Source organism: Rhopilema esculentum, chromosome 16 (genome assembly GCF_057945365.1).
Source record: "Rhopilema esculentum isolate cy_ngs chromosome 16, ASM5794536v1, whole genome shotgun sequence".
Classification (NCBI taxonomy): Eukaryota; Metazoa; Cnidaria; class Scyphozoa; order Rhizostomeae; family Rhizostomatidae; genus Rhopilema; species Rhopilema esculentum.
Genome location: NC_142830.1, coordinates 1,357,265 through 1,385,205, shown reverse-complemented (window position 1 = coordinate 1,385,205; position 27,941 = coordinate 1,357,265). Strand labels below are relative to the sequence as shown.

The 27,941-nt window shown below is 34.1% G+C and overlaps 1 protein-coding gene across 3 annotated transcripts; it reads left to right on the top strand.

Moving 5' to 3' along the window:
• Positions 1 to 27,927, top strand: LOC148958201 (transient receptor potential cation channel subfamily M member 5-like). 3 transcript variants are annotated; one of them, XM_089112991.1, is made up of 29 exons: positions 1 to 146; positions 7,813 to 7,906; positions 9,125 to 9,298; positions 9,617 to 9,691; positions 10,704 to 10,895; positions 12,389 to 12,556; positions 12,844 to 12,970; positions 13,711 to 13,897; positions 14,542 to 14,650; positions 15,259 to 15,325; positions 15,689 to 15,792; positions 16,433 to 16,558; positions 16,891 to 16,932; positions 17,317 to 17,415; positions 18,042 to 18,092; positions 18,390 to 18,437; positions 18,701 to 18,802; positions 19,240 to 19,439; positions 19,758 to 19,956; positions 20,229 to 20,420; positions 20,766 to 20,894; positions 23,026 to 23,271; positions 23,598 to 23,772; positions 24,126 to 24,258; positions 24,673 to 24,848; positions 25,125 to 25,190; positions 25,543 to 25,587; positions 26,081 to 26,189; positions 27,060 to 27,927. In XM_089112991.1, exons 3-29 carry the CDS (start codon positions 9,215 to 9,217, stop codon positions 27,166 to 27,168), a joined length of 3,360 nt encoding a protein of 1,119 aa, XP_088969117.1. In that variant the 5' UTR covers positions 1 to 146; positions 7,813 to 7,906; positions 9,125 to 9,214; the 3' UTR covers positions 27,169 to 27,927. The 3 variants fall into 3 exon arrangements, with proteins under 3 accessions (XP_088969117.1, XP_088969118.1, XP_088969119.1); XM_089112992.1 differs by lacking the exon at positions 1 to 146 and having other exon boundaries at positions 7,636 to 7,906; XM_089112993.1 differs by lacking the exons at positions 1 to 146; positions 7,813 to 7,906 and adding an exon at positions 7,917 to 8,054.
• The last annotated feature ends 14 nt before the right edge of the window (positions 27,928 to 27,941 follow it).

Here is a 27,941-nt window from a genome sequence, read left to right as displayed (position 1 = left end):
ACAAAGAGAACAACAACAACAAAAGACGAAGAAGCAATCACATTCAAAATCTCACAACCGTTACTTGTTGGCTGTCCTTTTTAGCTTGCGGACACTTCTGGCACAAGACATCTTTTAAGACCTGTTTACAACACGATCATATCCAGGTAAAATATCCATTATATTCATTCCCATTTTTGCATAACCTTACAAGTTACTTAAATCTGTGCAAAGCAGCAAGAATCATTTCTTTTAAATTGCTTACTATTGTAAAGATTTTTCATTTAAACAGCGATTAAGTTGAAAAGTCCACGATGCAGTTTTTCAACTTTTCTTCCTTTCTTTTGACTATCATCATTTAACTTGTTAAGCAGAAGATATTGCAGAATAACCTCGTCTCCTAGTGTCCGCCACAGGTCCATGCCTTATGAGTGTTCTGGTTGGTTATTCTAATCTGATTGTTTTTGCGATTCATTTTATTGTAATTTTCGTTCAAATTCATTGCAAATTAATAAGTCTAATTTTCGAGTTTTATTACAACAATTTAACCAGATAAATCACTTAGCAAAGATAGACATAGATTATTTTTGAATATTTTTTCTGTTCATTTTGATGAATGTTCGTTTTCTTGATTTCAATTTCTTTCTCCCAAACTTGATCTATCAATTTCACTTAAATGTGGAACCCGGTCAGCCGCGAAACCTATTGAAGCTACGTGAAGCTTTGTGTTCAACCACGTAGCTGTAAATGTCGTCCAGGGTGGGCAAACTCGAGCAAGAACAATGCCTGAGAGGGGGGAGGGGGGCAGGCTTCAATACAAGAAGACAGATATATAACTTTAGTTTATAACTATGAGCTTGAGATTTTATAAAGATGAGATATTTTTCACCAAAGTATTTATTCCCTTAAAATATTTTCCTGGTTTTTACAAAGTCCCACCGGGATTTCCCGGTGTCCCTCCTAGCCACAACGCCCCTGATTTCAAAGCTACTTTTAGGGGCGCTGATTGGCTGCTCTGAAAACAGGCTCGTGGACTGAAAGATAGCTCAACTGATTACAAAGAGACGTATTGTTTGAAACATCAAGATGCCATCTTGTTGCCTGGTAAATAATCGAAAAGTGCAAACTTCGTGCTAGGGAGAGAAATGAGAGAAAGGAGAGAAAATTCTCCATTTTGATAATGGTGATTAAGATTTTACTTAATATCATATTGGTAAACATTTTCCTATTTAACTATTAACGACAACATCAAATAAAAAATTCCTAGAAATCTGACCAGTTTTCTGAAACCTGTAAACCCTGTCTAGTTCTGCGCATGTGTTGTGACAAAAATTTTCGTAGTTCTATCACGAATACATTGAAGGTCGTCATTTCAGATAATCCTAATTGTATAGATCTTTTCAAAAGTTTTACTGTGAGCCTAAAAATGTTAATTGCCGAAGTTTCATTTGATCTCATGATGGCAGAAGTCACGAAATCGATTCCATGCTTTGCTACGGTTGAAACAGTCTTATTTTGGCATTATATTTGAACTTTATTCCTTACATGACCATGTTTCCTGAGCTGGGGCGAATTTAAGCGGTAAAGTTGAGGAGTGGGAGGGGAGTTGTCAGATAGATGTTTCGATTTGACTGCACACCGTTCAAGTGACTGGAATATGCTGGAAACGCCCGTTTTAGAAATTTATCTTTTGACGAGATGAAGAAGATAAAATGATAATTAAACCAAATTTTTGCAGTACTTTCTTAGTACTCGCCACTAAATAATGCTCTTTACTGAATCAAGGCAAATATAACTGAATGACAAAAATACATTGCTTTGGGGATCTCGCACCCCTTGCACCACTGGTAAATCCGTCGCTGTCCCTGAGGCGCCGAGGAATAAACTATTCCTTGAATATTTCGGTTCTTTGTCTTGAAGATTTTGGAGCAGATCAGAGTTCATTGTCTCTAAGTTAGCGGAGCATTCCCACATGGCGTTGAACATGAACGCTCAGTGTATATATTGACGGCTTGATTGAGATATATAGTTTGCCTTTCGAAGAAGTTTGGTAGAAGCGTCAATCTATAAAGAAAATCTTTTTAGGGGCTTGTTATAAACAAGAACAAGAGTGTAGCTAAAATTGATCAATTTTTTCAAAACTGGCTTGAAATTGAGAGGATAGTAAAATTAACGTGGCCAGTTAGAACACTGCGATAAATGTCTTGTCACAGTAGCTTTGATTTCTCAATAACAATGGTAAACAATTTCTACCAATGAGAAATATTTCTCATAACATGGGAATCGCACTTGACATCAGACAAGGTTTTGGTCGCTTATTCGCCGCCTCTACTGGGAAAGAAACACTAAATTTTCCATTCGTCTCTGGGAAAACAGCTTGCGGAGAGGCTAGATTATCCATCTTCTCAGTACACAAATACCTTGAGGAAACGATTGATCCATATAGAAAGAATTTCCTTTTTGCTCTGGCACAGTGTACAGTTAATTGTATTCTTTTAAAAACACGACGAGCACCGAACCCTAACAGACATTTTTATTCTTCAAAAGAGCCAATTATTCGAATGAGAAGAGGCTGTCATACTTCAAAAATTTACGGACATGTCATTCTTTTTTGCATCCAACTAAACTTTCGTGACTTCAAAGTAACCCTCTAAACAGTCCCTTTTGTTGTTCAGCGCCTTAGCTGAGCAAACAATGCAAGCGCCTGAGCAATCAAACTATTGTTTTGTCGATTGGCATAAAACTCTCATTCTTGGGATTTGCAAAATGAGGTAAATCGATTAAGACGTAAAAGCAATTTTTGCCACACTGTGTGGTTTTACTTGGTAGATGCTGTATATTATTCATCAATTATTTCTATCATAATAAATTTTGTAATTTAATAATGATGGTAAATAAGATTGAAATGAAGTGACAAAAAGTGAAAATGCTTTACAAGAAGACGAAACAAATCGAGGGGCATATCACTCGATTAATAACTCACTCGCGCTGAACAGAACCACTTTGATTTCTAGCAGAAATGATCCACCCGAAATATCATCTATTGTAAAGTTAACACAAGTGGATAGAATAAAAATCTTTTGTGTAACTCTTTACTCATTCTGTCACTGGTTCAGAAGAGTTTCCCAAGAGAAAACAACAGGTGATTTTTCATAATCTACTTTCAAAATTTTATAATTTTGACCAAACTTTCCAAAAAAGCATTGTGCAATACATACAAATTTGCAAAATTGGTTGAATGTTTTATAAATTGCCTCAGATATGGATACATTAGCACAGGTTCATATCCCGTCAAATCACAAATCGAGATAACTTACCATCATAATATTGAAACGTCTCTGATCTTCATCAAACGCTCATTATTGTATTCAAATGTCTTTACTCTTTATCAAAGGCTCATCATCCTATTCCAATTTCTTTAATCTTCTTCAAACGCACATTATTGTATTCAAACGTATTTGATCTTCTTCAAAGGCTCATCATCCTATTCAAATTTCTTTGATCTTCTTCAGAGGCTCATAATCCTATTCAAATTTCTTTGATCTTCTTCAAACGCTCATTATTGTATTCAAATGTCTTCGATCTTCTTCAAAGGCTCATCATCCTATTCAAATTTCTTTAAACTTCTTCAAAGGCTCATCATCCTATTCAAATTTCTTTAAACTTCTTCAAAGACTCATCATCCTATCCAAATTCCTTTGATCTTCTTCAGAGGCTCATCATCCTATTCAAATTTCTTTGATCTTCTTCAAACGCTCATTGTTGTATTCAAATGTCTTCGATCTTCTTCAAAGGCTCATCATCCTATTCAAATTTCTTTGATCTTCTTCAAAGGCTCATCATCGTATTCAAATGTCTTCGATCTTTTTCAAACGCTCATTATTGTATCAAACGTCTTCGATCTTCTTTAAACGCTCATTATTGTATCAAACGTCTTCGATCTTCTTTAAACGCTCATTATTGTATTCAAACGTCTTCGACCTTCGTCAAAGGCTCATCATCCTATTCAAATTTCTTTGATCTTCTTCAGAGGCTCATAATCCTATTCAAATTTCTTTGTTCTTCTTCAAAGGCTCATCATCGTATTCAAATGTCTTCGATCTTTTTCAAAGGCTCATCATCGTATTCAAATGTCTTCGATCTTTTTCAAACGCTCATTATTGTATCAAACGTCTTTGATCTTCTTTAAACGCTCATTATTGTATTCAAACGTCTTCGACCTTCGTCAAAGGCTCATCATCCTATTCAAATTTCTTTAAACTTTTTCAAAGACTCATCATCCTATCCAAATTCCTTTGATCTTCTTCAGAGGCTCATCATCCTATTCAAATTTCTTTGATCTTCTTCAAACGCTCATTGTTGTATTCAAATGTCTTCGATCTTCTTCAAAGGCTCATCATCCTATTCAAATTTCTTTGATCTTCTTCGAAGGCTCATCATCCTATTCAAATTTCTTTGATCTTCTTCAAAGGCTCATCATCGTATTCAAATTTCTTCGATCTTTTTCAAACGCTCATTATTGTATCAAACGTCTTTGATCTTCTTTAAACGCTCATTATTGTATTCAAACGTCTTCGACCTTCGTCAAAGGCTCATCATCCTATTCAAATTTCTTTGATCTTCTTCAAAGGCTCATCATTGTATTCAAATGTCTTCGATCTTTTTCAAACGCTCATTATTGTATCAAACGTCTTCGATCTTCTTTAAACGCTCATTATTGTATTCAAACGTCTTCGACCTTCGTCAAAGGCTCATCATCCTATTCAAATTTCTTTGATCTTCTTCAAAGGCTCATCATCCTATTCAAATTTCTTTGTTCTTCTTCAAAGGCTCATCATCGTATTCAAATGTCTTCGATCTTTTTCAAAGGCTCATCATCGTATTCAAATGTCTTCGATCTTTTTCAAACGCTCATTATTGTATCAAACGTCTTTGATCTTCTTTAAACGCTCATTATTGTATTCAAACGTCTTCGACCTTCGTCAAAGGCTCATCATCCTATTCAAATTTCTTTGATCTTCTTCAAAGGCTCATCATCCTATTCAAATTTCTTTGATCTTCTTCAAAGGCTCATCATCGTATTTAAATGTCTTAGATCTTCTTCAAACGCTCATCATCCTATTCAAATTTTATTGCGGTTGGTTTTTCCTTGTTCATCCAACACAGAAACCTTAGTTTACCTTCTGTTTAGGTCAATTTTCAGAATCAAGCATACTTTTCAATTTTTCTATGTGAGAAATAGTGAGGAATACAAGTTTAGTCGATTCAAGTAGACATTTTCCTCTCAATGTTATTCAAAAGTAAGTTCTGCACTTGAAGCATGCTAGAGTTACCCGGATTTCTTCTTCAAGATAAAGAAGACGGGTTGGGGTGAGCTAGGGCTAGCGGTATATGATACTTGGTATTAGTGTACCCTAGGTATCAGGGTATTAGTACCTCAGTCGAAATAAAGCCTTCAGTGAAGTTTTCAACCTAGTTCTATGTTTCCTTTTATCTAGCAACTTGGACTACACCAGAAAACAAAGTTTCAGTCGTATAAATTGTATAGTTACAAAGTTATGGTGCAAGACCCAAAATAGAACTGAGTACAAGTACAATAGTCTAAAAATTGCTTTTGTGGAATTCTTAAAGCTGTTTTTGCATTGTATTGTATTCAGAACGTCAAATAACGCCAGAAAAATTGTTTCAGTTTTATAGCTTGCAAAGTTAAAACGTTGTAGTGCTATACCTACAGTAAAAGAGGACTGGGTACCAGTAACCCAGTCTAAAAATAGCTTTTGTGGGCATTTTTGAAGTTTGATATGTATTTCATTTTACTCAGCATATCAGATTTTGTACCAAACTTCATGCCATTATTATAACATGCACAATTTTACTGCTCTGCGTCTGTACTATAATAAAACTTTAGAAAGAAAGTTGTTTGACAAAATGACAAGTTCTGTAATAGAGCTAAAATAATGTCAGCCTAAGTGTTCGTAGCTATTTCGTTTATTATGTAAATTGTTAGGAAATCCCCCTTGTGTCTCGAATGTTCTGTCTTCGCGACACAGCACCACGCAGCATTACACTGCATTCCATTCTATTTCTATTGTTGTAGGATTACCCCTCATTAGGGTTACATCATATTGCTTATTCGTCTGTTTCTAGAATTATCTCGTAGTCTATTATAAGTAACATTTTATGCTTAGCCATGCTTTTCTGTTGTTTTCTTGTACAGATAAATATACGTAGTAAGTGAGATTTAGAGAGATTCGAAGGGAGCTTCAGAAGGAATTAGACATGCAAGGCTAAAAACCAGGAGGTAGCTAACCGTTTCGCCCAAGAGGCTTGTGAAAGCTCTTGCGGCCTAGCCTGTGCCCCAGTCCACAAATGCTACCGCATCTATGATGCGGCCCTGTTTGGATTTAGGACAGGTAGTGCTTGAGAAAGACTGCGCGTGTCGTTCATGTTAGCTGTGTATATTAAAGTTTAGCCTTGGAATCGAGAAGTATTGCCGCTCGCAGAAATCGTCTTTTATCAAAGTTTCAGTCTCCTCGGAGTATATCTTGAGAAGTACTGAGGTCTAGACCCTAGTCAGGACTTTAATCACGTGACCCCCACGTTGTAAATAGGCCTAAGTAATGCTTTCACGCTTTCGTTTCGTTTCACTCAGCAGTAATTTCATACGACATAAATACGTTATCTTGGGATTATTTTGTATATAGTTTCATGATGTTTTGTATATAGTTGGAACATGTTTGTTTCTTTCTGTATTTCGCATATCTCTCCAATTTAAACATTCATTTTACAGTTTCAACAGGCATAAATTTTTTCTTATATAGGTCAGATCACATTGGACTTTCTATACAATTTGCTCAGTTTTGCAAGCTCTTTCTGATGGTATCGTCAGATTTGAAAAATATGAAATTCGACATTTTGCTGACCGTGCATTTTTCATGCTTCCGGAAACAACGCAGCTTCCGATCATTCTCCAGAATGTTCCCAAGGCTTAAAACGATCATTGGCTTTGACTTTTATGATTTAAACTTTAAAAACTTAGGTTAGGCGGGTTGCTAGATGGTTATGCAAAAATTCCCTGTCTATTATATTGCATTGGTATTTCATTCCCGAATAAGTAAATGAAAAGACTAGGTTTCTTCCATTCAGTGGTTTCTCCACAATAATCTCCATTTCAAATTCATACTTAAAAGCAGTACGTCACGCCGGTCATTGGTTTATCGAAACAAAGAACAAAATTTCTATTTCAGTGAGTTTTCATTTCGTAACAAAGGACGCTTAAAGGCAGTCTGTCCCCTTCGTGATGCTCAGGGTAATTACGCTATTGTGGTTCTTCATCCTGATTGTTTATTTGTGCATTGACTCAACGATGCATGAATATCGTGGCCATGAAAAGAGGTTCTGAGAACAATGGGGGACATACTGCCTTTAATGATGCTAACGATGAGTTGTACTAATTTGTCACGCTTCTCTAATTTCGAGGACCCTTGAAATTCAACAAAATGAGCAGCGCGACACACTGCTTTGAAAGTTCAACTAAAAAGGAAACGTTTATAAATTACAGGGCGAGAAAAAACTATTTTTTTAAGCGATAAAAAACGTTAATGGACAAAGTGTGTGTGTCTGTGTAGAAGTGGGGGGGGGGGGGGGGGGGTTTATTGCCTCCTTATCCCATTTGGCGACGTCTATGATGCCATTGCATGGAAACAAAACACTGTGCATGAACCAGCTTTAGGTTGTAATGTATGTCTGCTTTTCTTTTTGCTGATGTCAAAAGCTCTTATTCATTAATTGAATGGTCACGCTAATTGGGTTATCATTTCTACTACTGACAAGCTCCAGTGACACAAGAGAAAAGAGATTACATGAGGTACCACGGAAGCAAAGCAGGAGGCCAACTGCATCAGAATACTATTCGACGGTTTTCATGGTGAGTTCGACAGATGAAAATTTCTGCCAGTAAAGGTCTTACATTCATAGACGATTTGAAATACCTGACAATTAACGGCCAGGGAAATATACCGCAAAAGGCAAGCAATGATTAAGGCCTACCTTGAAAGTACCACAACAATAAATATGTATGTCTGATTTTTATATTCACCCTTTACATAGTTTATCATTCGAAGCTTGTTTTTTTTATACTTACATACAAAAATTATTTAAAACTTCCAAGGGTTTGTCAAGCTCTCCAGCCCTAAAGGATGTGGATACCAACAACAAAACAAAAGGCCAGCCCTTAAAAGTTTGCGGAAATTTCGGGAATGAAAGGTAACTATGTCTCTGTAAAAGAGCCGTTCAAAACCGTTCAAGTTAGGAAGTTTTTGAAGCTCTACACTTCTGGACTGGAAGGGGCTGAGGACTTTCAGAATCATTTTCGACCAGTACCCGAAGACCAGAAATAAAGGGCGTGGGAGACCCACCAGAGCGGTATATTTCCCTTTTAGCGTTTGTTTAATTGAGCTAACAAAACGACAGCCTTTGTTTAATTCAGCCGGAGGAACTGTCCAGAGACAATCAAGATTCATGAATTCAATTGCATTAAAACATAATTTTAACAAGAAGGAGGAGGGGTGCCTCAGGAGTTCTGCCACCAACTATTTTTGTATTTAAATCATTAAGATGTTGAAAGACTTTGACGATGGTAATATTAAGAATACAAAATATATTGCGCAAAATATTCCAGTTCTTGCGTAAGGTAGCGTGGTAGCTTCATGTAACAAAATAATTAGTGACTTGACGTAACACAACATAGCATTACACAAAAAACATAACAAACACACGAATAACAGAGAAAGCGCTGTCAAACGTCGAAAATTTACAGATATATATGTCATACTTTTGCAAATTATCTGCTAAAACCCTGTTGACTTTGAAAAACCCTCTAAACAGTCCCTTTTGTTGCAGTGGTGGCGCCAGGGAGGGCTAGGGAGGCTATAGCCCCTCTGTCGGAAGCATCTAGCCCCCCCATCGGAGGAAATTTTGGGTTATTGTCGGAGCAAATTTGACAAAGTAACGTACAAAAATTGCATATTTTAGTCATTTTATCCCCCTTGTCGGAAGCTCAAACCCCTCTGTCGGAAGATTTCTGGCGCCACCTCTGTGTTGTTGCTCAACGACTTCTAACTCTGTGCTTCTATCACCGTCTTAGCTGAGAAAACAATCCAAACGCCTGGGCAATCAAACCATTGTTTAGCACATTGGTTGAAAACATTTCGTGGCGGAAAAAACTGAGGAAAACATGGCGACTCCGAGTGAGGAAGCATCAACTCACTTGGATTTGGATGTTGGAATCATAGAAGAAGAGGAATATAGGCAAAGAGAGGTAAATCCATCAGGGTGTAAATTGAGCTTTGCCACATTGTGCCGTTGTCTCCGGTAGTTGCTTTTTAAAATTGATCATTTTTGTAAGATAAAGATGCAATAGGTGACAAAAGTAAAAATCTTCGATAAAGAGACAAATTAAACCAATGGGCTATAAACCCAATCAAGATCTCGTACACCCTCAACGATCAGAGCTTATCGTCTGTATCAAATAATGTGAAAGCTGCATTTTATTCCCGACCCATGTACCAAATATTCATGATCATAATTTTTTCATAATTTTTCCTTCACGAACTTATATTTACATTCATATTTCAAGACTTTAGAAGAGCTCATCATCCAGCCAGAGTATCTACTCGCAGAGGAATCCTGCCGTTATGACGCTTATCCAATGGTGAGCTATCATATTTCAATTGTTTTTGGTTGTTCGTAGGCCAAAATATGATCCATGCTCTGTATTCTGTTCTATGGTAATTTTGCCATTTAGGGTGATAGCTTGAAATAAATCCATCTCAATCTGCAGAAATAAATTCATCTCAATCAATCAATAAATTCATCATCTTGTAGTGAGGTTAGCTATTGATAACCTCTAGATCTTTCAAAGCATTGTATTTAAAAGCAAAATCAACTGGCAACAACCGATTTGTTAGCGCATTAAAACTTCTGCTTTATCAAGTTTTTTAGCAATAGGATGCTTTCAGTGGTAGCAAATTCTGCTGAAAGATGCCTTGAGAACACTTGAATGAGAGGCAATGCACCAAAAAGGTATCAGAGAGTAGATAAAATAAAAACATTTTCAAAAATAATACTTCCCAGGAGATAATGTCTAGCCTGCGTGCAGACTTTACTTTCCATTGCGAAGGAGTGCCAGGACGGATCAAATTTTGTTGTGTAAATTAGAAACTTTGAAGAAAACAAAAAAGAAATTTTGCAAAGAAAATTTTCAACTCGGAGTGTCAACACCGATTTTTATTACTCAATGGATAATTATTTTATATATTGATAATCTTGTACTTTAAGCTAGAAGTTTTAAATGTTGACAATTGCTATGAAAGGAGACACTCATAATATCTAAAATATCTCAGTAGTTTGTACTAATAAGTTCTACCAAAAAGTGAATTTTCAATGTGACTAATCAACGAGAGATATTCATTTTTTGAAATATCTAAAGCAATATTCATTTATTGTTGATTTTTTATGCTTCTACGTTATTCAAGGATGTAAGCTTTAAATGCAACTCCAATTAAGTTTTATTCATGTTCTGTTCGGAATTTCGGTAGATGATGAATCAAATAAAACAATCTGTGATGAGTCAAAAATAACAGATAACTGAAGATACAAATTTCTTGCAAATAAAAATTGTAACTTTTTCGAATCCTCTTCATATTTTTTATTCCTTTCATTAGGCGCCGCTAGAGCTTAAGCTTGAAGATAGATTAATAGTGAGTACAAGCATCAATCCAGCTGGAGCTTTGGAAATATTGCGAACAGACGGTAACTTGAAGTTGCCCACAATAATTTTATCTATTTTCACGGATGAAGAAGATGCATTTTTTGATGATGACGTCAAACATGCATTGGAAGAAGGTCTTGCTAAGGTAGGTACTAAGCAAAAGCAACACAAAAAACAAATTCTGAAAAATGGCTAGCTAAAAGCAAAGAATTCTTTTGCACGATGCCATTAATCCTTTTTGAAACAGAAACCCAGATTTGTTAACTATTTTTCCATCAGCCTCTTATATAATTTTCAAACATTAAAGATTTCATTCAAGCCCTCTGCATTTGAATTAGAGCATGCACCTAAAACAGTCAAGTGTAAAATTAATAAATTTACTCGACTAGCTTTTTGTTGAACTTGATTTGTGACCTATAACTACATTAGCAAATATACAGCAACTATTGCTATTATTTCGTCTCTGCACCCGATTATTCTTTTCTAGATTTTTCATGTTAAATCTGTTCGGAAAAATACACCCATTTTTCATTAGAAACTCACTTTAATAACGATTGCTTGGTGGGCAATCGGAAAAAAGTTGAGAAATGTAAATACTCGAAGCCAAAGACTTTCAATACTCGAAACAAGTTAATCTTGAAAAAGGCAAGATCTTAGTATTATCATGTAAATATATCACTGTGATTGGTTAGTTGGCAAACAAATCCAGACTCAGAGATCTAAAATATACTTTCCCGTCTAATTACAGCATCAAAACGGAAACAAATCTCTTAACAGAAATTTTACGAGCATTTGAAAACAGTAGAAAACCCAAAAATGTATTTGCTTGCAGCTGCGAAAAAGCCCCTCCAAACAAGATTCTGTTGAAAAAATTCCTAGCATGAGAGTTAAGGACCCGAGTGTGAAAATTAATAACATCATAACTAAAAAAACTTTCAAGAAAATAGGTATTGAAGTTGTGAGTATTGAAATTCTCTAAAGCATTGAAAACTAAAGTACTCAACGTCGACCTTTGTTATTTTATAGAAACATTAGTGTATACGTACAATGGGGTAACTGAAATCTGAAAAGGAATTGTGTCTGTGGAGTCCATTACAGTAACTTCTCTTTTCACAACTCGAATTTGCTAATTCATAACAAATGTTTTTCTGCATGTATTTAACATGAAATTTAAGCATAGTCTATCATTTGATTAAAAACTCTCGATTCGTGGCAAGCCAGTCAACATCCGTGTTTCCTTTAAATGAATCTATATTTACTTCAGGTGTGGAGTTTTAACCAATTATTTAGTTTTTTCTTTGTTTTTAACAAGACCTAATGACTGTGGGGTAGACATGGACCTTCTCTCCATTGTAAGTGAATTACATTTATGTTTCTTGTGGCTCATTAAATTTTACGTTTATTGAAAACAGGGGCGTGGTGGCCCACCGGGACTCTGAAAAAATATCGCAGTAGGACCCTTTTATGTAGGCCCCTTTTTCATCGTTTTAAGCTGTTTTCAATTGTAACATCAAACTTTAGAGAAAAATCAAGTGAGTACTTCGAAATAAATTTGCACAAAAACGGTGTTTCTGAGGTGTTTATAAAGTGGTAAAAATTTTCTTTAAGATAATTATTCAAGTACTTGTATGTCAACAGATTAATTATGCAACCGATATGTGGCTGCTGATCAGTCCAAAAGAAACAGCAGTATCAGAACTTGCAGTACGAACATTTGTCAAAACTTGTGACAGAGACAATCTGAGCAGAAGTGCTTGCATTGGAATTTTTTCTTCTCCAGAAGAGAAAGGCAGTTTTTCTGACGATGTACGTATTAATAGCTATATATGTACTCCCTTATAAATCGAGAAGAACTTGTCTTTGTTGTGCAGAGCCAATTCCTTTTTCTTTGCCGAAAACTTTTTCATTAATGATATAGAATCTTTAATATTTTGATTTGGTATTTTTTAATGAGCTAATCAATGATGAAACCAAATTTAGTAATGAAGTTCAGATTGGTCCTTTTTAAAGTGTAAGAATTAATTGTGAAAAAATTGTTTTTTTGCTGTATTATTTGAACAACTTCGTTTAAAGCTAATTTTCGAACATTCTAGATAATGATATTCGAGAAAAAAAACAAATCTTTGGAAGACAGATATACGCACATTCTGCGTCTTGGGGCTGATTGCAAATTCCATCCGGCTTTGGAAGAGCTACTAGCTTCCTTGGAGATAGCCAAAGGTACCTCGTGTATTCATCATCAATTATATCTTATCGTTTCTCAGTTATTGCAAATGAACATTGCATAAAGATCGATGAATAAGGATTAGTTTTTTTCGACCGTTAACTACGGCGGTTTACAAAGGTACAGGTGAATAAAGGTAAGTGGATTTTCTTTAACATATTATTTGTTATGTTTGATAAAAAAATGTACATCATGCTAAAAGGTACACAAGTTTTCTGCTTGTAATTTTACATGAGAAGTTGAAGCGTTTCTCTTTGTGCGGATGATTTACATGGTTGTAAACATAGAGCAACCCAAAAACTCTTTTTTGCAAGCGGAATCTGAAAAATATATCACTTTCTCCTTCCCCAAAAGTGGCTTATTTTCATATTAGAAACTGAAAAATAATCGATACCATTATCAAAAAAGCTGTAGGAGTGAGTGGATAGTTAAATTTTAACTCTCCTACGGCTTTTATTTCTGAAAACAGTGCATTGAGCAGATGAGATACCCACCCCACAGTACAAAGAAAAGATTTTGAGACAAAAAACTTCACAAATGTCGAGTAGCATTTGAAGTATAGGTTAACATCTACATTCTAACTCCTCCATACCATTTACAAACATCCAAAATTTTAGAGCTAAGCTATTAAACCACCATCGTTTAAGAAATAGAATTATTAATGAAAAAGGACCCCAGGTTATCAGATCAAACATTCTCAGTTAGATATTAAGATTGCCTTTTCCGTTGAATGTAGACGGACGGCGCTCTTCAACACCTGTTGTCAGTATACTTGTTCACGGTGGAGTCGAGGCATGTAAAAAGCTGAAAGAGGACATGGAAGGCTACCCTAGTATCCCTGTTGTCATTGTTAAAGGCAGTGGTGGACTTGCTGATGTCATTGTAGATGCATTAGCAGCACACAACAAACTGAAAAAGAAAGGGTAATTTATGCTAATCTTCGTTAACAATGATGCACGCAATTTGTGCATGTTAGTGCATATTTGATTTACAATTGATGGAGTGATTACCAATTAACTTTCGGTGGGTGAATATCATATTCCTAAAGGTGGCACTGATCCAGTTATAAATTGCTACCAATTCTCGCATGGTAGCCTGTAATAGACGTGTGACTATCTAAGTCTCTTTTTGAAAAGTTTACAGTTCTTCTCTTATACACGCGGTTCTTCTCTTAACAAGTCATTTCAAGCATGTATTTCATATTACTTCTCACGTGGAGAGTAAGCTTTCAAAGAGTAATGCACTTGTCGAAAGTAAACTAACAAATTGTTCAAAGATGAAAACATATCAAGCTTGGGGGATAGCAAGTAAAGCAATAGAATTTGAGTTTCTCTCCGTAAAATTTAATGCTTAAGCTTTTTTGCACTGAACTAGATTCATTTATCAAATCAAGAAAACTCTTTACGAAATCTAACTTGAAGCTGTCTCAGTATTTGAACATGTAACAGATTGAGAGCAACAGAAAAGGAGAGGATAATCTCTCTTCTCTGAACATTATTTATTTCCTAAAAGTCTTGATGCAAGTTATTAATGAAAATTACCTTTAAATTTTCTGTTTCATTCTTAGACGCCTATTACATTCTCATATCAAAAATTTCTTGGAGCAAAGTTCTCTTGCTGGCAACTCTCTCGTAGTTGATCATGTTAGAAATCTTGTGGATACATACAGTAACTCTGTAAGTCATGACTTTTTGAAAAAGTAATCTGCAATAGTTTCTAGAAAAATCGACACTTCACATCTACTGTAAATCTTTGAATAAGCTCCTTAGTGACTTTTGATTGAAAGGCTTATTCTAGTAGGAATGAGTGAATTTTTAATCATGGTTATTTGGCGATGTTGAAAAAGGCACCTAGTTTCCAGTTGTAACTTTCATCAATTAAGCCAGATTTTCAGAAAAATTTTTTTATGGAAAAACTTTTCTAATAGTCTGAGTTATTCATTTTTTCTGGACTTACATTACCTAACTGGAAAGAAGCCTCATTTGGATCACTAAAAAAACTTCCTTTTGGTTAAAATTAATATCTTCACCAGGTAAAAGATACTCGATTGTGCTCTCAAAGAGTCCATTTGTATAAGATTTCTACACAGGGTCTTACTTGCGAGGTTTTAATCAAGTGCTGGGGATACTTTGAAGATTTATAGTACGATAAGGCACGTATAGCTATGTGTCCTGGTCAGTTGCCTTAATGTAGTTAAGTAGCCTATTTTAATGGTATTGCCACTAAACCTATTCTGAAAGATTTTCGAGAGACTTGCGGTGTAAACTCTATGATTTTTTCTTAGATGATAGTTTACGATCACAAAAGAGATCCCTATGGGCTGCATCGTGCAGTGTTTGAGTGCTGTAAAGGTAAGCGTAAATTCATGTTTGAATAAGAGCTCAGAGTAAAATACCTTTTTTAAATAACAAGACAAGATTTGTTTGCTTTTGGTATCTGAAATACACACGAACGTAATTGTTCTTGGTATGGAAAATAAATTGATCAAATGTTTAATTCGCTGAATGCTTTACAGCTATAACATGATAATGCATGGAGAATATTTACCAGTCGTTTTCAAATTTCCTGAGCCTTTTGAATGGCAAAAATCATTGTACTGTGTTTTGATTTTTTTTACTTTTTATATATTTGTTGGTAAAGGCTGTTGTAAAAAAACTATGGACATTATACACCTCAAGGATTTGTCATATTTTTTCTCTTTCTATTTTTTTCAGTTCTCTCTGGCCAAACTCCTTCGATCGTCAAAGCAATGAAATTGGCCATTTGCATCGGAGATATTACGAAGTTTAAAAATGACATCATCAGGAGTGACCCTTGGGTAAATGTTTATGACCCTTTGCAGTAAAAGTTTGAAAAAAATTTAGCTGCAAAAATTTTAAAAAAATTGATTTTACCCAGGTTAGATTTCAAAATTGTTTTTTTCAATCTGCTACCATTTGCCAGAGTTTCAATTTTTCCTTCTGGAATTTACCTATTTCAATCAGTTATTTTTGCACAATAAGAAAAACTTACGTTTCAATATATTCAAGCAAAAGCCGAATCACAGAAAGTGAAGAAAAGTTAATGCAGCGAAGGTAAAAGTGTTTCAAAAACGGAAACAGATGCAAGAAGAATTAAAAATTGATAAGGAAAGGTTTAACCTTATAACGCCGATAAAAAGAAAAAGTTGTTGCATATTGTAATTTTTGTGCAATAGAAAAACAGTTTTACAAAGCGAGTTGTAAAAACAAATTATTTTACAAAGCAAGACAGCTTAAGTTTGCAGAGAAAGGAACCAGAGATGTAGTCAAATAGAGAGTCTTTGGAAAAAAGAATCTATAGGTTGGAAGTTTATCATCCATTGCTTTAATGTTTTAATTTTTCCCCTAGGAGCAAAATAAAACCCTAAATATAGGTGCATTCTTTTTTCATATACATTAAAACTATTTTTTTACTTGTTACTTTTTTTCGCTTTCTAGGTGCGGAGATCACTCTTTTACTTTGCAATCAAGAATGAAAAGGCAGATTTCGTTAGGTTCTTGCTGAGCAAAAATGAAAAATTAGAGGATTTTGTGGAATCAAAGTTTCATACATTGTGTCAAAAGGTAAACGTTAGCTTGTTAATTTTTGTTAAGTTGAGGCTAACAAAATAAAATATTTTGATTTTCAACATTAAGATACCACCAATTATGTGACAAGTTTAAACAAAGTCATTAACATTTTGTACCCATCAATGTAAAAATGCTTGATTAGAACAAATATATCTATATAGAAGTTAGTAATAAAATGGAATAAACACTGATTTTTGGATTTTCTTTATTTGCAAGACATCATTTACTTCCTTGAGTCAATACTACAAACCTTTCTCTACATTTCATTTTTTACCACTGTAGTTGTCAATAAAACTAAAACTCATTGAATTATTTTTTTCTACTAGAAATTTGAAGATGAAACGTTTTTTCGAAAATTGATGAAAAAGGTATTGTTGAACTAAGATTGAGTTTTAAAAAACACAATTTTATTACAAAGGTGCTTTAAGACCAAAGCATCTTTATACAGTCATTAGACAGATTATTATGAAAATACAACTATTTGCTTTACTGGATATCTTAGTGAAATACTTATATCTTAGTGAATATCAAGGTTGGAAAATACTTTTTTTATATTAACACAATCATCAGAAGTTCCATCAGGTACAGTTATTACAAAGAAGAATAGGACCGACAGTTACAGATTTTTGACAATGGACTTAAGCTAGCTACTTAGGTGTTCTGGAAAATGTTCAAAAAACGCATAGCCATATCCATTAGTATCTTCAGCATATATTTAACAGCAAACTTAGACTTTGTTTCATTCTTCACAGGAGCGAGACAAAGAAGATAAGAATAAAAATAAAAAGGAGAATGAGCAAGACAAAGAAAAAGAGTGTGCAGAGAAAAATGAAAATACCTCAAATGAAACGGTAAATTAATCCTTAAATGGTCAACCATTAGCAATGCAAAGGTTGTACGTTTCGTCGCTTCTAAAAATGTATTACACATTATGTTAATCCAAAAACGGAATTTTTCGAAGAAAAGTAATTGATGTTTTCCTAGCTGCTGCTTCATTTGACTGGTTAGTTGATTTAACATGAATCAATTAAAGGCAAAATCTTTCTGACTACTCAAGGAAAACAGGGAACCCATTTGCGCTAACTGACTCGCAGGGGAGATCAGGTCTTTGCCTTTCTTCGAGTATATCAAACAATGATTAAATCGTAAGTATTGCTGGTTCAATAAATTATCTAATTAACTCTTTCAAAACTCTTTAGCCAAAGCTGTATCTGGAAGCTTGTGCAGAGCATGTTAAACAATCAGTTGTCTAAAACGCAAGTTTGAATTAAGTCAAAGAAATAATTACTGTTATTAATTTTTATAATGGAAATCGCTCGAAGAACTGGCTAATGAATTCATACCAACACTGATTTTCAAAGTGTTCTAGTGAACTACTTTTCTTCGTAGTATCCTCTATCATCTTATTAATTTTTTATTTATAATCACTATCGTTGGATGATGTCGTTTTTCAAATATTTCTATTTTTCTTTTGAAGTTGGCAGATAAAATTAAGCTGCAAGCGATTGGAGATGAAGATGCAAAAAAGGTGCAATATTACTATATCATCACATTATACTATCAAATGCTACGTAACAGTGTTTAATATTATTTAATGATGTAAAATTACAAATTGTGCTAGATTCAGTTCTACTTCTCTGTTTGAATAATTTTTTTTACGATATATATCGAAAAAATCAAATCTTTTTCATTTAGTAATCTATGTCCTTTTTGAACTTTTAATATCATTATTTTCTAAAATCCAAAATCTTTATGTTTGTTGAAACGTTGAAACGAAACAGATCTTGTTTATCCATTTCTATACATACAATTTGTTAATTAATAGCTAGTTGAGCGACCAACCTCTCCATATGCAAAGAATGGAACAAAAAAGGTAACAAAACTTTTTATTCTGAATTCAATCCTCAATGGTAATTTTACTCTAATTGTGTTTCTATAAAGCAAAGATAACTACGAAATTTCCATGATCACTTTTGCACGTTTTGAACATCATATTTCAAGAATTTGATATATAATCGTATTTCATCGTATTTTTTAGGATCTATGTTGCTTTTAGTCCTAGCTTTGAGCCAGACATTTTTGATTTCCTTTTAATATTCTTGAAGCTTTTTTGCAAGTTGACTTTGTTTTTTTCAGTCTGAGGAGAAAACCGGATTTAAAATGGAGTATTTTGATACGTTGCTAGAAAATTTACTGGATAGAGATTTTGTTAGGTGCTTTGGAGAAAAAAGTTCGCACGTGAGACTTTACTTTTATACAAATGAAAAAACTTAATTATTCCCCTCTTGGAATTATATTATCTTTCAAAAGAAACTATGCAAATCATTTTTTTTGTCATTATTCATATACTTGCACTAAAAGCTATCAGATTATGCTATTGAGCATAGTTTATGGAAGGATACAATCGACTATTATTCAAGTGTAACTTAAAAATTTTCAACTATGAAGGCAACGTGCAGGCATTGTTATACATATGAATTTATTATAATTCTTTTTAAGCGTATTTCTTTTTCTTTGACAGCAGAGCTATCAAATAACCTAGATGCTTCTAAATTCGAAGAAACTTAATTAATATTAACATGGATATTGAAATGATAACCTATATGCAAAGTACCAACGATTTTGATGAATGTCTTTAATCTCTTTCTACTTTCAAATTTAACTTGATATTCCAGGGTGAATTGTTGACGGCGACGCAAAAGATGATATTCTGGTCAATATTCAACAACATGCCAAAACTTGTTAACTGCTTCTGGGAACACGAAAGCGACAAAGCAGTTGAAAATGCTGTTATCATATTCCGGGTAGCAAAATCTCTCAGTCATTACACTGTCTTGAGTGAAACTGCAAGGAAAGGTTTCGGGACCATTGCAGAGTAAGTGATGATACATCTGGCATCAGTGTAAAATCGAAGGCTTTTCTTTTCAAGAAAATGCAGGTTCCGGTGGAACCAGTGCAATCAAATTTTTATCAACGTTTGCCTTGTTTGATGATATTTGAAATATTTCAATTCTTGTGCTCTTGTGCACATAATGTGCTCTTGCTATTCTTGTTGAAAATAATAAGTATCCTATCAGGACCTAACAAAGCTCAAAAGACATATATAACCATCGCATCGTAGAGCAAACCTTTGGCTTTTGAATAAGGTTTTATTTTCAAATGATAAAAATCGACTTTATCTCCGATTTTTTAGGGAATATGAAAAGCGAGCGGTCGATGTTTTGACATGCTATTACCAGACCGACACTGAAGCTGCCATTGACATCGTTAAAAGACGCATGCCTTTATGGGGTAATAAGAGCATCTTAACCATTGCTGCTAACAGTGGTTCTCGAGAAATTGTGTCACACCCGTCTTGTCAGGAATTTCTTACCAATGTATGGAATGGAAAGGTAAGTCCAAATCACATCTGCATCGAATAGAGAAAAAACTGTATTGGATATACACTGTACTGCTTGTTGGTGAATACACTATTCGACCATGGTGAATTGCGAGTTTTTTTCGAAGATTCATTCAAATTGTATTGATGTAAATTTCATCAATCGTTGCCATGTCCAATTATTCAAGGTTGCCATGTCGAGTGTTTTTATATGTTTTCTGCTAGGATTTTAAATTCTTGTATTAATATTATATGATATCGATTGAAGTCTTAATCCTACAATAGATATATGGAAAAAAGATCAAGAAAGACGACAAAAAGGAAAAGAATGACCAAGAAGGAAAGGAAGAAGAAGAAGAAGAAGAAGAAGAAGAAGAAGAAGAAGAAGAAGAAGAAGAAGAAGATAAAAAACAGAGATGGTTTAATTTATTAGGATTCCTGTTTCGTGTGCCTAAGGGGAAGCTTTACCTGTATGAGGTATTTATGCCTGTGTGATAAAATTTATTGGCTATTGAAAATTTTCTAATAAATGTCCTGTTAATTTATTATAATTTAGGATATTTTTGTTGCTAACTTTATTATAAGAGTAATGATTGTTTTCGAACGTTTCCTTTTTAAATCCTTTAGAGTATACTGCAATGGATTTTTTTATGTAATTTTGTTAACAGCCTCATTGGTATGCAGCACGGGTTGTAAATCAGACACTACGCTATATAGCAAACAAACACTTTTGTCACATATGTCACATTGAAACAAAATTCTTAACATTAAGTGAATAATTGTCGTGGATTTAAACGATTTTGTTTTATATTTCTGTTACAGTTCATGTTCACAATATTCTTGGGATGTTTTTCCTTTATCGTCCTCGTGAAGAAAGGCAAATACCATGATCCGTTGAGGTACACTATATTTACAATTGTTACAGCCTTGGCTATCGATGAAATCCGGGAGGTAAGATTGCTGCTCAAACAGTTAATTTTCAATATTTTCTCTGCTGACTAGTTTTACTCATATTGGTCTGGTACTATCGTATTATTCTTACTTTCTTACTTTTTTTGGTTTTGCTCAGGTTGTATTGACTCGTAGCATATAAATTCTCACACAAAATATCTGAATATTCAGGAACAAAAATATTCTTAAGCTTATATTGATAGGAATGCACCCAAAAACTGGGATGATGCTCTACTTTTGAATTTTTTATCCTTTAGCCACATTTGAAGACATTCAGCCATCTTCTAGACAATTGAATGTAGTTCATTGATCTAAATCTGATATTTTCATGTACGAAGAATGAGTTCATATAGGAGTGGGAGGACCCTGTAAGTAAGTAAGTAAGTAAGTAAGTAAGTAAGTAAGTAAGAAAGTAAGTAAGTAAGTAAGTAAGTAAGTAAGTAAGTAAGTAAGTAAGTAAGTAAGTAAGTAAGTAAGTAAGTAAGTAAGTAAGTAACTAACTAACGAAGTGACACCGTTTCCGTAACAGAATGCTACGCAAAGAATTCCCATTTTCCTCTAATTAGTGTCCCGCTTGCGGCTACGAAATGATGTTGAATCATCGTCATCAGCAAGTCAATTTTGCAAATTTTTATTTTGGCCGTGCCAAAAGAGAAGTTGACACAGTTTCAAAGGAAGCTGCAGCACATAATCCAGCAATTGTGCACCCGTACAATGGTAGAAATGGCTACTGCTGAAAATCTCCATAAAACTTTTCTCACATCATTGGTTGAATTGCAATTATCTGTTTTGTCAATGGAACTGTGCTTGGATGGACGTATGTCATAAAGTAACTTCCAGAATATGTGACGCAGTTAGAATGTTCACCTTCAGAATCTTACTACAGTGATCATAAGCCACTTTTTCTAACTATAAAACTTCAAATGAAGCAATAAAATCTTCAAGTTTGCGATATCTCTACATAATCGTGAACTATTGTGAATGGATGCAAATGGTTGTGAACCAGCATTAATCACCACGAAGCAGTGTTAATAATCGTGAATCATTGTAAGTGATCGAGAATCATCATGAATCATGACAAATCTGCGAAAGTCATCGTGAATCATCTCCAATGATCATCCTTGTTCTGATAAACCATCGGGCATATCGATTTCGATTTTCGCACTGGCATAAAAGCCACCGTTACAAAAAAATGCTGCTTGAGAAAGTTGCTTGGTCAAAAAACCCCAAAAAGATAAAAAATACGAAAAAAGGATTTTCCAAGAGTCTGAAGTGCGTGGACGAGGAATATTTTTATTGAGTTTTTTTGAGCTGGTGACGCCACTGGCCATGTGACCCCTTGGCTCCGAGCCTGGTGCGCATTGAGTGGTTCTCTTGATGGGTGTGATGATGATAAGATGATGTGCATTAAATATGGCCCATGTAAAGATTTACTCGTGCGGTCAAGAGGATACTGATGTTGATTCTTTCGAAGAAATCCCAGAGCATTGTAGCATTTTTATGATACGTTTTTTTTGAATAATTATGTAGCCCTCTCGAATAAGCCCGCTCTAGGACTAAAAAATAAATAGAGCTTTTACGGTAAATTGAAACGAATCAGCCCGAGAGATGCTACACCACCGTCAATGACAATGCCAACGAGAATTACTTCTCGCTGAGACGCAATATTCCGATATTTTTTCTTTATAAACATCTTTATAGAAAAGTCTAATCCTTCTTGCTACCGCTCTTTACTGAGCTCATATTACATACCAGACATCCTCATTGTACATAGCCATTGAGCCCCTATCTTTCCTCTTACGATTATGAATTTTGCGTTACCTTTTGCAGTGATGAAAACGAAAAAACAGTCGTATATGTTGTTTACATCTGGAGTTGTTTTATTTATATTTATCTTCATTCACGACATTTATAATTCTGTTACAGTTGTACATGATAATTTCTAAAAGATAAATTTAAAGTTGAGAATATCCACAATAAAATAACCAAATATTTATAAATTTGAATAAGATATACAAGAAAATATAGCAGAAAAATGGCATGCATAACTACAGTTTTTTCAGCCTTTTTTTTATAAACAAACAGGGCGCAAGCACGTAAATGTTGATATGGAGACAATGTTCCTTTTCAGGTTTTTGAGATAAAAAAGGATACATTGTGGTTAAAGGTAAAAGAATGGTGGAAGAGTATTTGGAACAGGCTGGATGTGATTGCCCTTATTCTTTTTTACATTGCTTTTGCATTTGGGTTCTATGATCACAGAACAGCAGAAAGATCCATGATGGCTGTCGATCTTGTGCTATGGGTTATCAAATTTGCACAATTTTACAGAATGTTCTACTCTCTTGGACCATATCTTATCATGATTTATAAAATGGTAAGGTGATTTCAAACTTATATTTATAAAAATTTAACAAAGAAATACAACTAATAAGTTATGATTTAAGTCCATTACAAGGTTTATGGTACGAATGCATAGTAAGTAGATATTCCCGAGCCAAAAATATAATGAATTAATTAATGTCATATCGAAAGAAACAAATACATTATCTTGATTAACTTTATTTGCATTCAACATTAATTCATTATTTCACCTTTATGTAGTGTCACAAAGTGTTTGATGCAATATTGACAAACCTGTAAATGATTTTGGCTCGTAAATTCTTTAGTTACCATTGTTGATCTAACCTCTTTTCTATCAAGATATTCCATATGGCTGGATTCTTCTTGGTACTTGTCATTGCTGTCATTGCATATGGAATCTTTATGCACACACTCTTGTTCCCGGATGTAACAGTTTCCTGGAAAATTTTGTTCAAAGTCCTTTTCAGACCTTACTTACTTGCATTTGGAGAGCTTGGAGTGGAAAAACACGATCGTATGTTTAATGCTTACTCTGTTCAATGTTTAGAAGCAAGGTTTAAAAAAAGTAACCTAGAAGCAGTAGTAAAGCCTGGACTGTCTCAGTAATGAGCAAGCGCAATAAATTTCCTATTTTTTCATTTCTTTTATAATTTCTGTGACTGAGAAACGGCTTATTTGCATATTTGCACTCTTCTAAACACATTCAGACTACCTTACTTTCTTAATCAAACACATTTATTAAGAAATGTTTGTTAAAATCAAAAATACAGGTTCTAATTCATTGTATCCAACCAAAGATTTCAAAATGAAACAAATTTTAACGATACTTCTTTGCTATTTTAATTTGCTTTTGAAATTAATTTTTAGTCTCCAAGGGAACAACAATTTATGGGACGCCAAAAGTCAGCGAATCAACGGAAATAATCGTTGTCATTGGAATGTGCCTATATCTTTTGTTGGCAAATGTTCTCTTGATAAACATGCTGATCGCAGTCTTTAAGTAAGTGACCACATTTCAAAACTATCGACGCTTCACAGGCAAACGCGCATAATACAAAATGGGTCATCTTTGCGGATGATCAATTAGCTATTTTTAGATTTTGCAATTTTTTGCTTTATTCAGAATTTGCTTTGGCAGGCTGCCTAGCTTTAAAATGTGCACATTATCGTAATTCTCCTGATTTTTTTTATAGTAACATATTGTTAAAAAAAACTAAGTGAAAATCGAATGCTTCTTTTGCCTCCTTCTAAAGAGTTGATTATATTGATATGACATGGTAGTTTCAAGTACAAACGATTTTATAGCTTTTTGTATTTGTTCTTTCACTGAAAAAATACATTAATTACAAATTCAGGTTACATTGTAATATCTAATATCGATCGTGATATAATTGAAGGTTTTCTTTTCTGTCAGTAACATATACGAGGACATCAAAGAAAATTCGGACAAGATATGGCGATTCGATAAATACGACTTAATTATGGAGTTCGAGAGGAAGCCAACGGCACCAATTCCCTTCTCGATATTTCCAAACATCATACGGATTTGTTGGGCAATTCGGGCTCTAACAAAGTCAAACACGTCTAAAGGTACAGTAGCAAGTCTATTCTTTCTTATATTTTCAACAAGATATTTTGGAGTAATTTCCAGCTAGTATTTAACTAAAATTCAATTAGAAATAGGGTGGAAAATTAATCATGAGATTGAATGATGTTGGTTCATGGAGCAACTTGTAATATAATAATGTTCAAAGTAGCAATCATGTGACCCACAATGCCTTGGGATCGTATTGCCAACAATGCTAGTTAGCATTGATTTTACGTGGGTTGGAAACAACAGCTAATCAACAGGATTTCTTTTCTTAGGAGGAGAAGATGAATTAACTAAATGTCAAAAATGCTTGCGCTTTTGCATTTGTTGCAAGCCCATGTGTAAGTTGAGTTTAAATATTACTCACTATGATGTCTACCCCTATACATGTTCATTGAAACATTTTTGTTGGAAGCTATAGTGTTGAAAATAAAGCTTTTTGAATATGATTACTTTTTATGATAAGATTAGTTGTTTGAATTTATATATCTTTAAAAAAAGTAGTTAGTTACAAAAAATATATTGAAAGCTTTGACATTAAACTAAGTGAAAAATTGATCAAGTTGAATGAGCTACCCCCAAAGAATATTGGCATTGTGTTGAAGTGCTGATACCAAGCATTTCTAACTGATTTGATTAGTTTTTTTGTTTTATTTGTTTGCCTCCCTAACAAAACCCTAATGCGTTTCCTAGGCAAGAAAATGTTGCCAGGTCAATCAAAAGCAGAGGTGCCTTCAAGTAAGTTGCTAAAATATTTTCTTGCTGAGACTTATAACGACTAATTATGCAAGAATATATTGCTTGTTCTAAAATTATTTCTAGAATCATGTTTTTGTTTTTATAGCATTTCTTTTATCTTGACTGCCTGAAAGACAACCAATTTTTCATGATAAACTTTGATTGTTGATGTAATTTTTGTTTTGAAAATATCAATATTCTAAGATTATTTAGGGATGATGACATGCAATTGGCTAGAAAACAATTCTTTTCCGCACTCTTCAATTAGACAAGATACTGACGGTCACCAAATTGTAAAATTACAAGAAACTGATAAAATGCATTTTTTATCCTGACACAATACTTTCAATCTGCATCTAGAAAAAATAGTTGATACTTTTATTATCAGACGTTTATACTTTGAGGATTGTCGGAAGAAAGCCAAATTTATTGTACAATGAAATCAATTTATTTTCAAGGCCTTTTGGTCATTCAGAATTGTTTTTTATTCAAGACACTGATGAAGATCTGACAGATTTTCAGTCGAAATGTATGTGGGATTACCTCAGAGAAAGTAGTCAAAGGGCATCGCTCAGTGAAGATGTAGGCTCCATTGTCAAAAGGTAGGAAAAATGTAGAAAGTAAACTTTAGATAAAGAAAGACTCAAAGAAACGCACGCGAAACAGTTGGGAGTATTTTCTGTGAGAACATTCAAGGTTTAAGTAAGCCTGCGTGAGGGCTGTTTTCATATGGTCTGTGATGCAGGCTAGGTATAAATACCATTATGAAATGGCAGGATTAAAATAAATGGATTTACTTAGCTTATGGGGCGGAGCATGCTGACAAGGGCAGCGCAGGAAATATTCAAAACAGCTTTCTTATCTCAATTACACATAATGTTTTTTCCCTATTAGATTATGACTACATCAGCTGTAGAGCCAGTATTTTCTAAAATAGCCAAAATGTCGAAACTAGGCGTCTATTCTTTCTGCCAACATTGTACGTAATATTCTAAGAATGTTCCCTACAACTGCTAAAGATTCTAAAAACCCTGGTGTGTGAATAGAGATAGCTTGAGCGCTACTTATGCATATCAGTGGAAAGTTAGACTTGTTTGCACACTCTCATATATCTATGATTGCAAAATTCAAAGATTCAAGGCATTGATATTGGCGAATGTATTGTATTCTATTCCATTTCCTAAGACGGGAAGTTAGATTCATATATTCCACTAAGCTTCTTTTGAATGAATTTTCGATAGTTGTGTCTTTGTATCAGCACTCGCAAGTTATTCTGCTAGCGGAAAAAATTCAGTTCTAAGCAGTGATCGGTTTTTACTGTTTATTTGAGAATCATTTTGGAAATTTTTGATAACACTGTCTTCTCAATGACCATTCGGCAAACTACATAACATAACCAGACTTCTTTTGATGCTGTTCTTCTTTGTATTGGCTGTTTCTTCTTTTACCATTGGAAATTTTAAACTTTTTAGATCTGACCAGCTCACAAATGATATGGTCGAGTTCAATGAAAGACTGGACAATTGCTTCGAGATTTTGATGAGACTTGATCAAGAAAATGGTGGTGGTGAATATAACTGAATGGCCACGTACATTGTTTTCTTGAGTGAAGAAACTGTTTCCATTATATGTAGTTCTTTACTTTGTTGCTTATTCTTCATAAATTTTGCAATAATTTACTTAAGCAAAATTTTTTTTTCAATACTGCTGTGGCTTGAATTAAATTTGTAATCGTAACTTGAATAATTAAGTTTAATGTTTTATTTCATATTTGTACCTTGCTCATACAAAGGCAAGGTGATCTTGATAAAAAACTTTTGATTAAAGCTGCTTTTGATTACACGCATTCGCTCTTTCTATGTTATGTTTTACGATTTTGATGCTTAGAATTTATTCTAATACCCATCGTGTGTTATTTCCTTGTCAATTGATATTGATTCCTTCGGATCAAATGTAAAAGGCAGTAGAAGAAATTGAAATAAAGATGGAATTGAAGCATTCTTATATTTTTCGAAAGTCCACTAGAAGCTGTATTTTCTTAGTGAAATTCTGTATGTTGAATGGGGTTTGATGTGAAGACCTAATTGTTGCCTCAATTCGTATGATTTATATTTTGATAGAAAAACTTGCCTCAGAACTCGCCTCAAAAACATTAGATGCACAACAGAGATATCTAAAAATTTATCTGTGTCTTTGCAATCGTTAAAATGGTTGAAAAAAGCTGAAATTTTAACTCAATAAAAGGTTGTCACGGGAATGCGAGACTGCAAATCTAGTTCTCATGATGCAGTTGTGTGATATAATTTTTGTTTAAAGTGATACAGTTATGACATATAAACTCTTGTTTGAAAAAG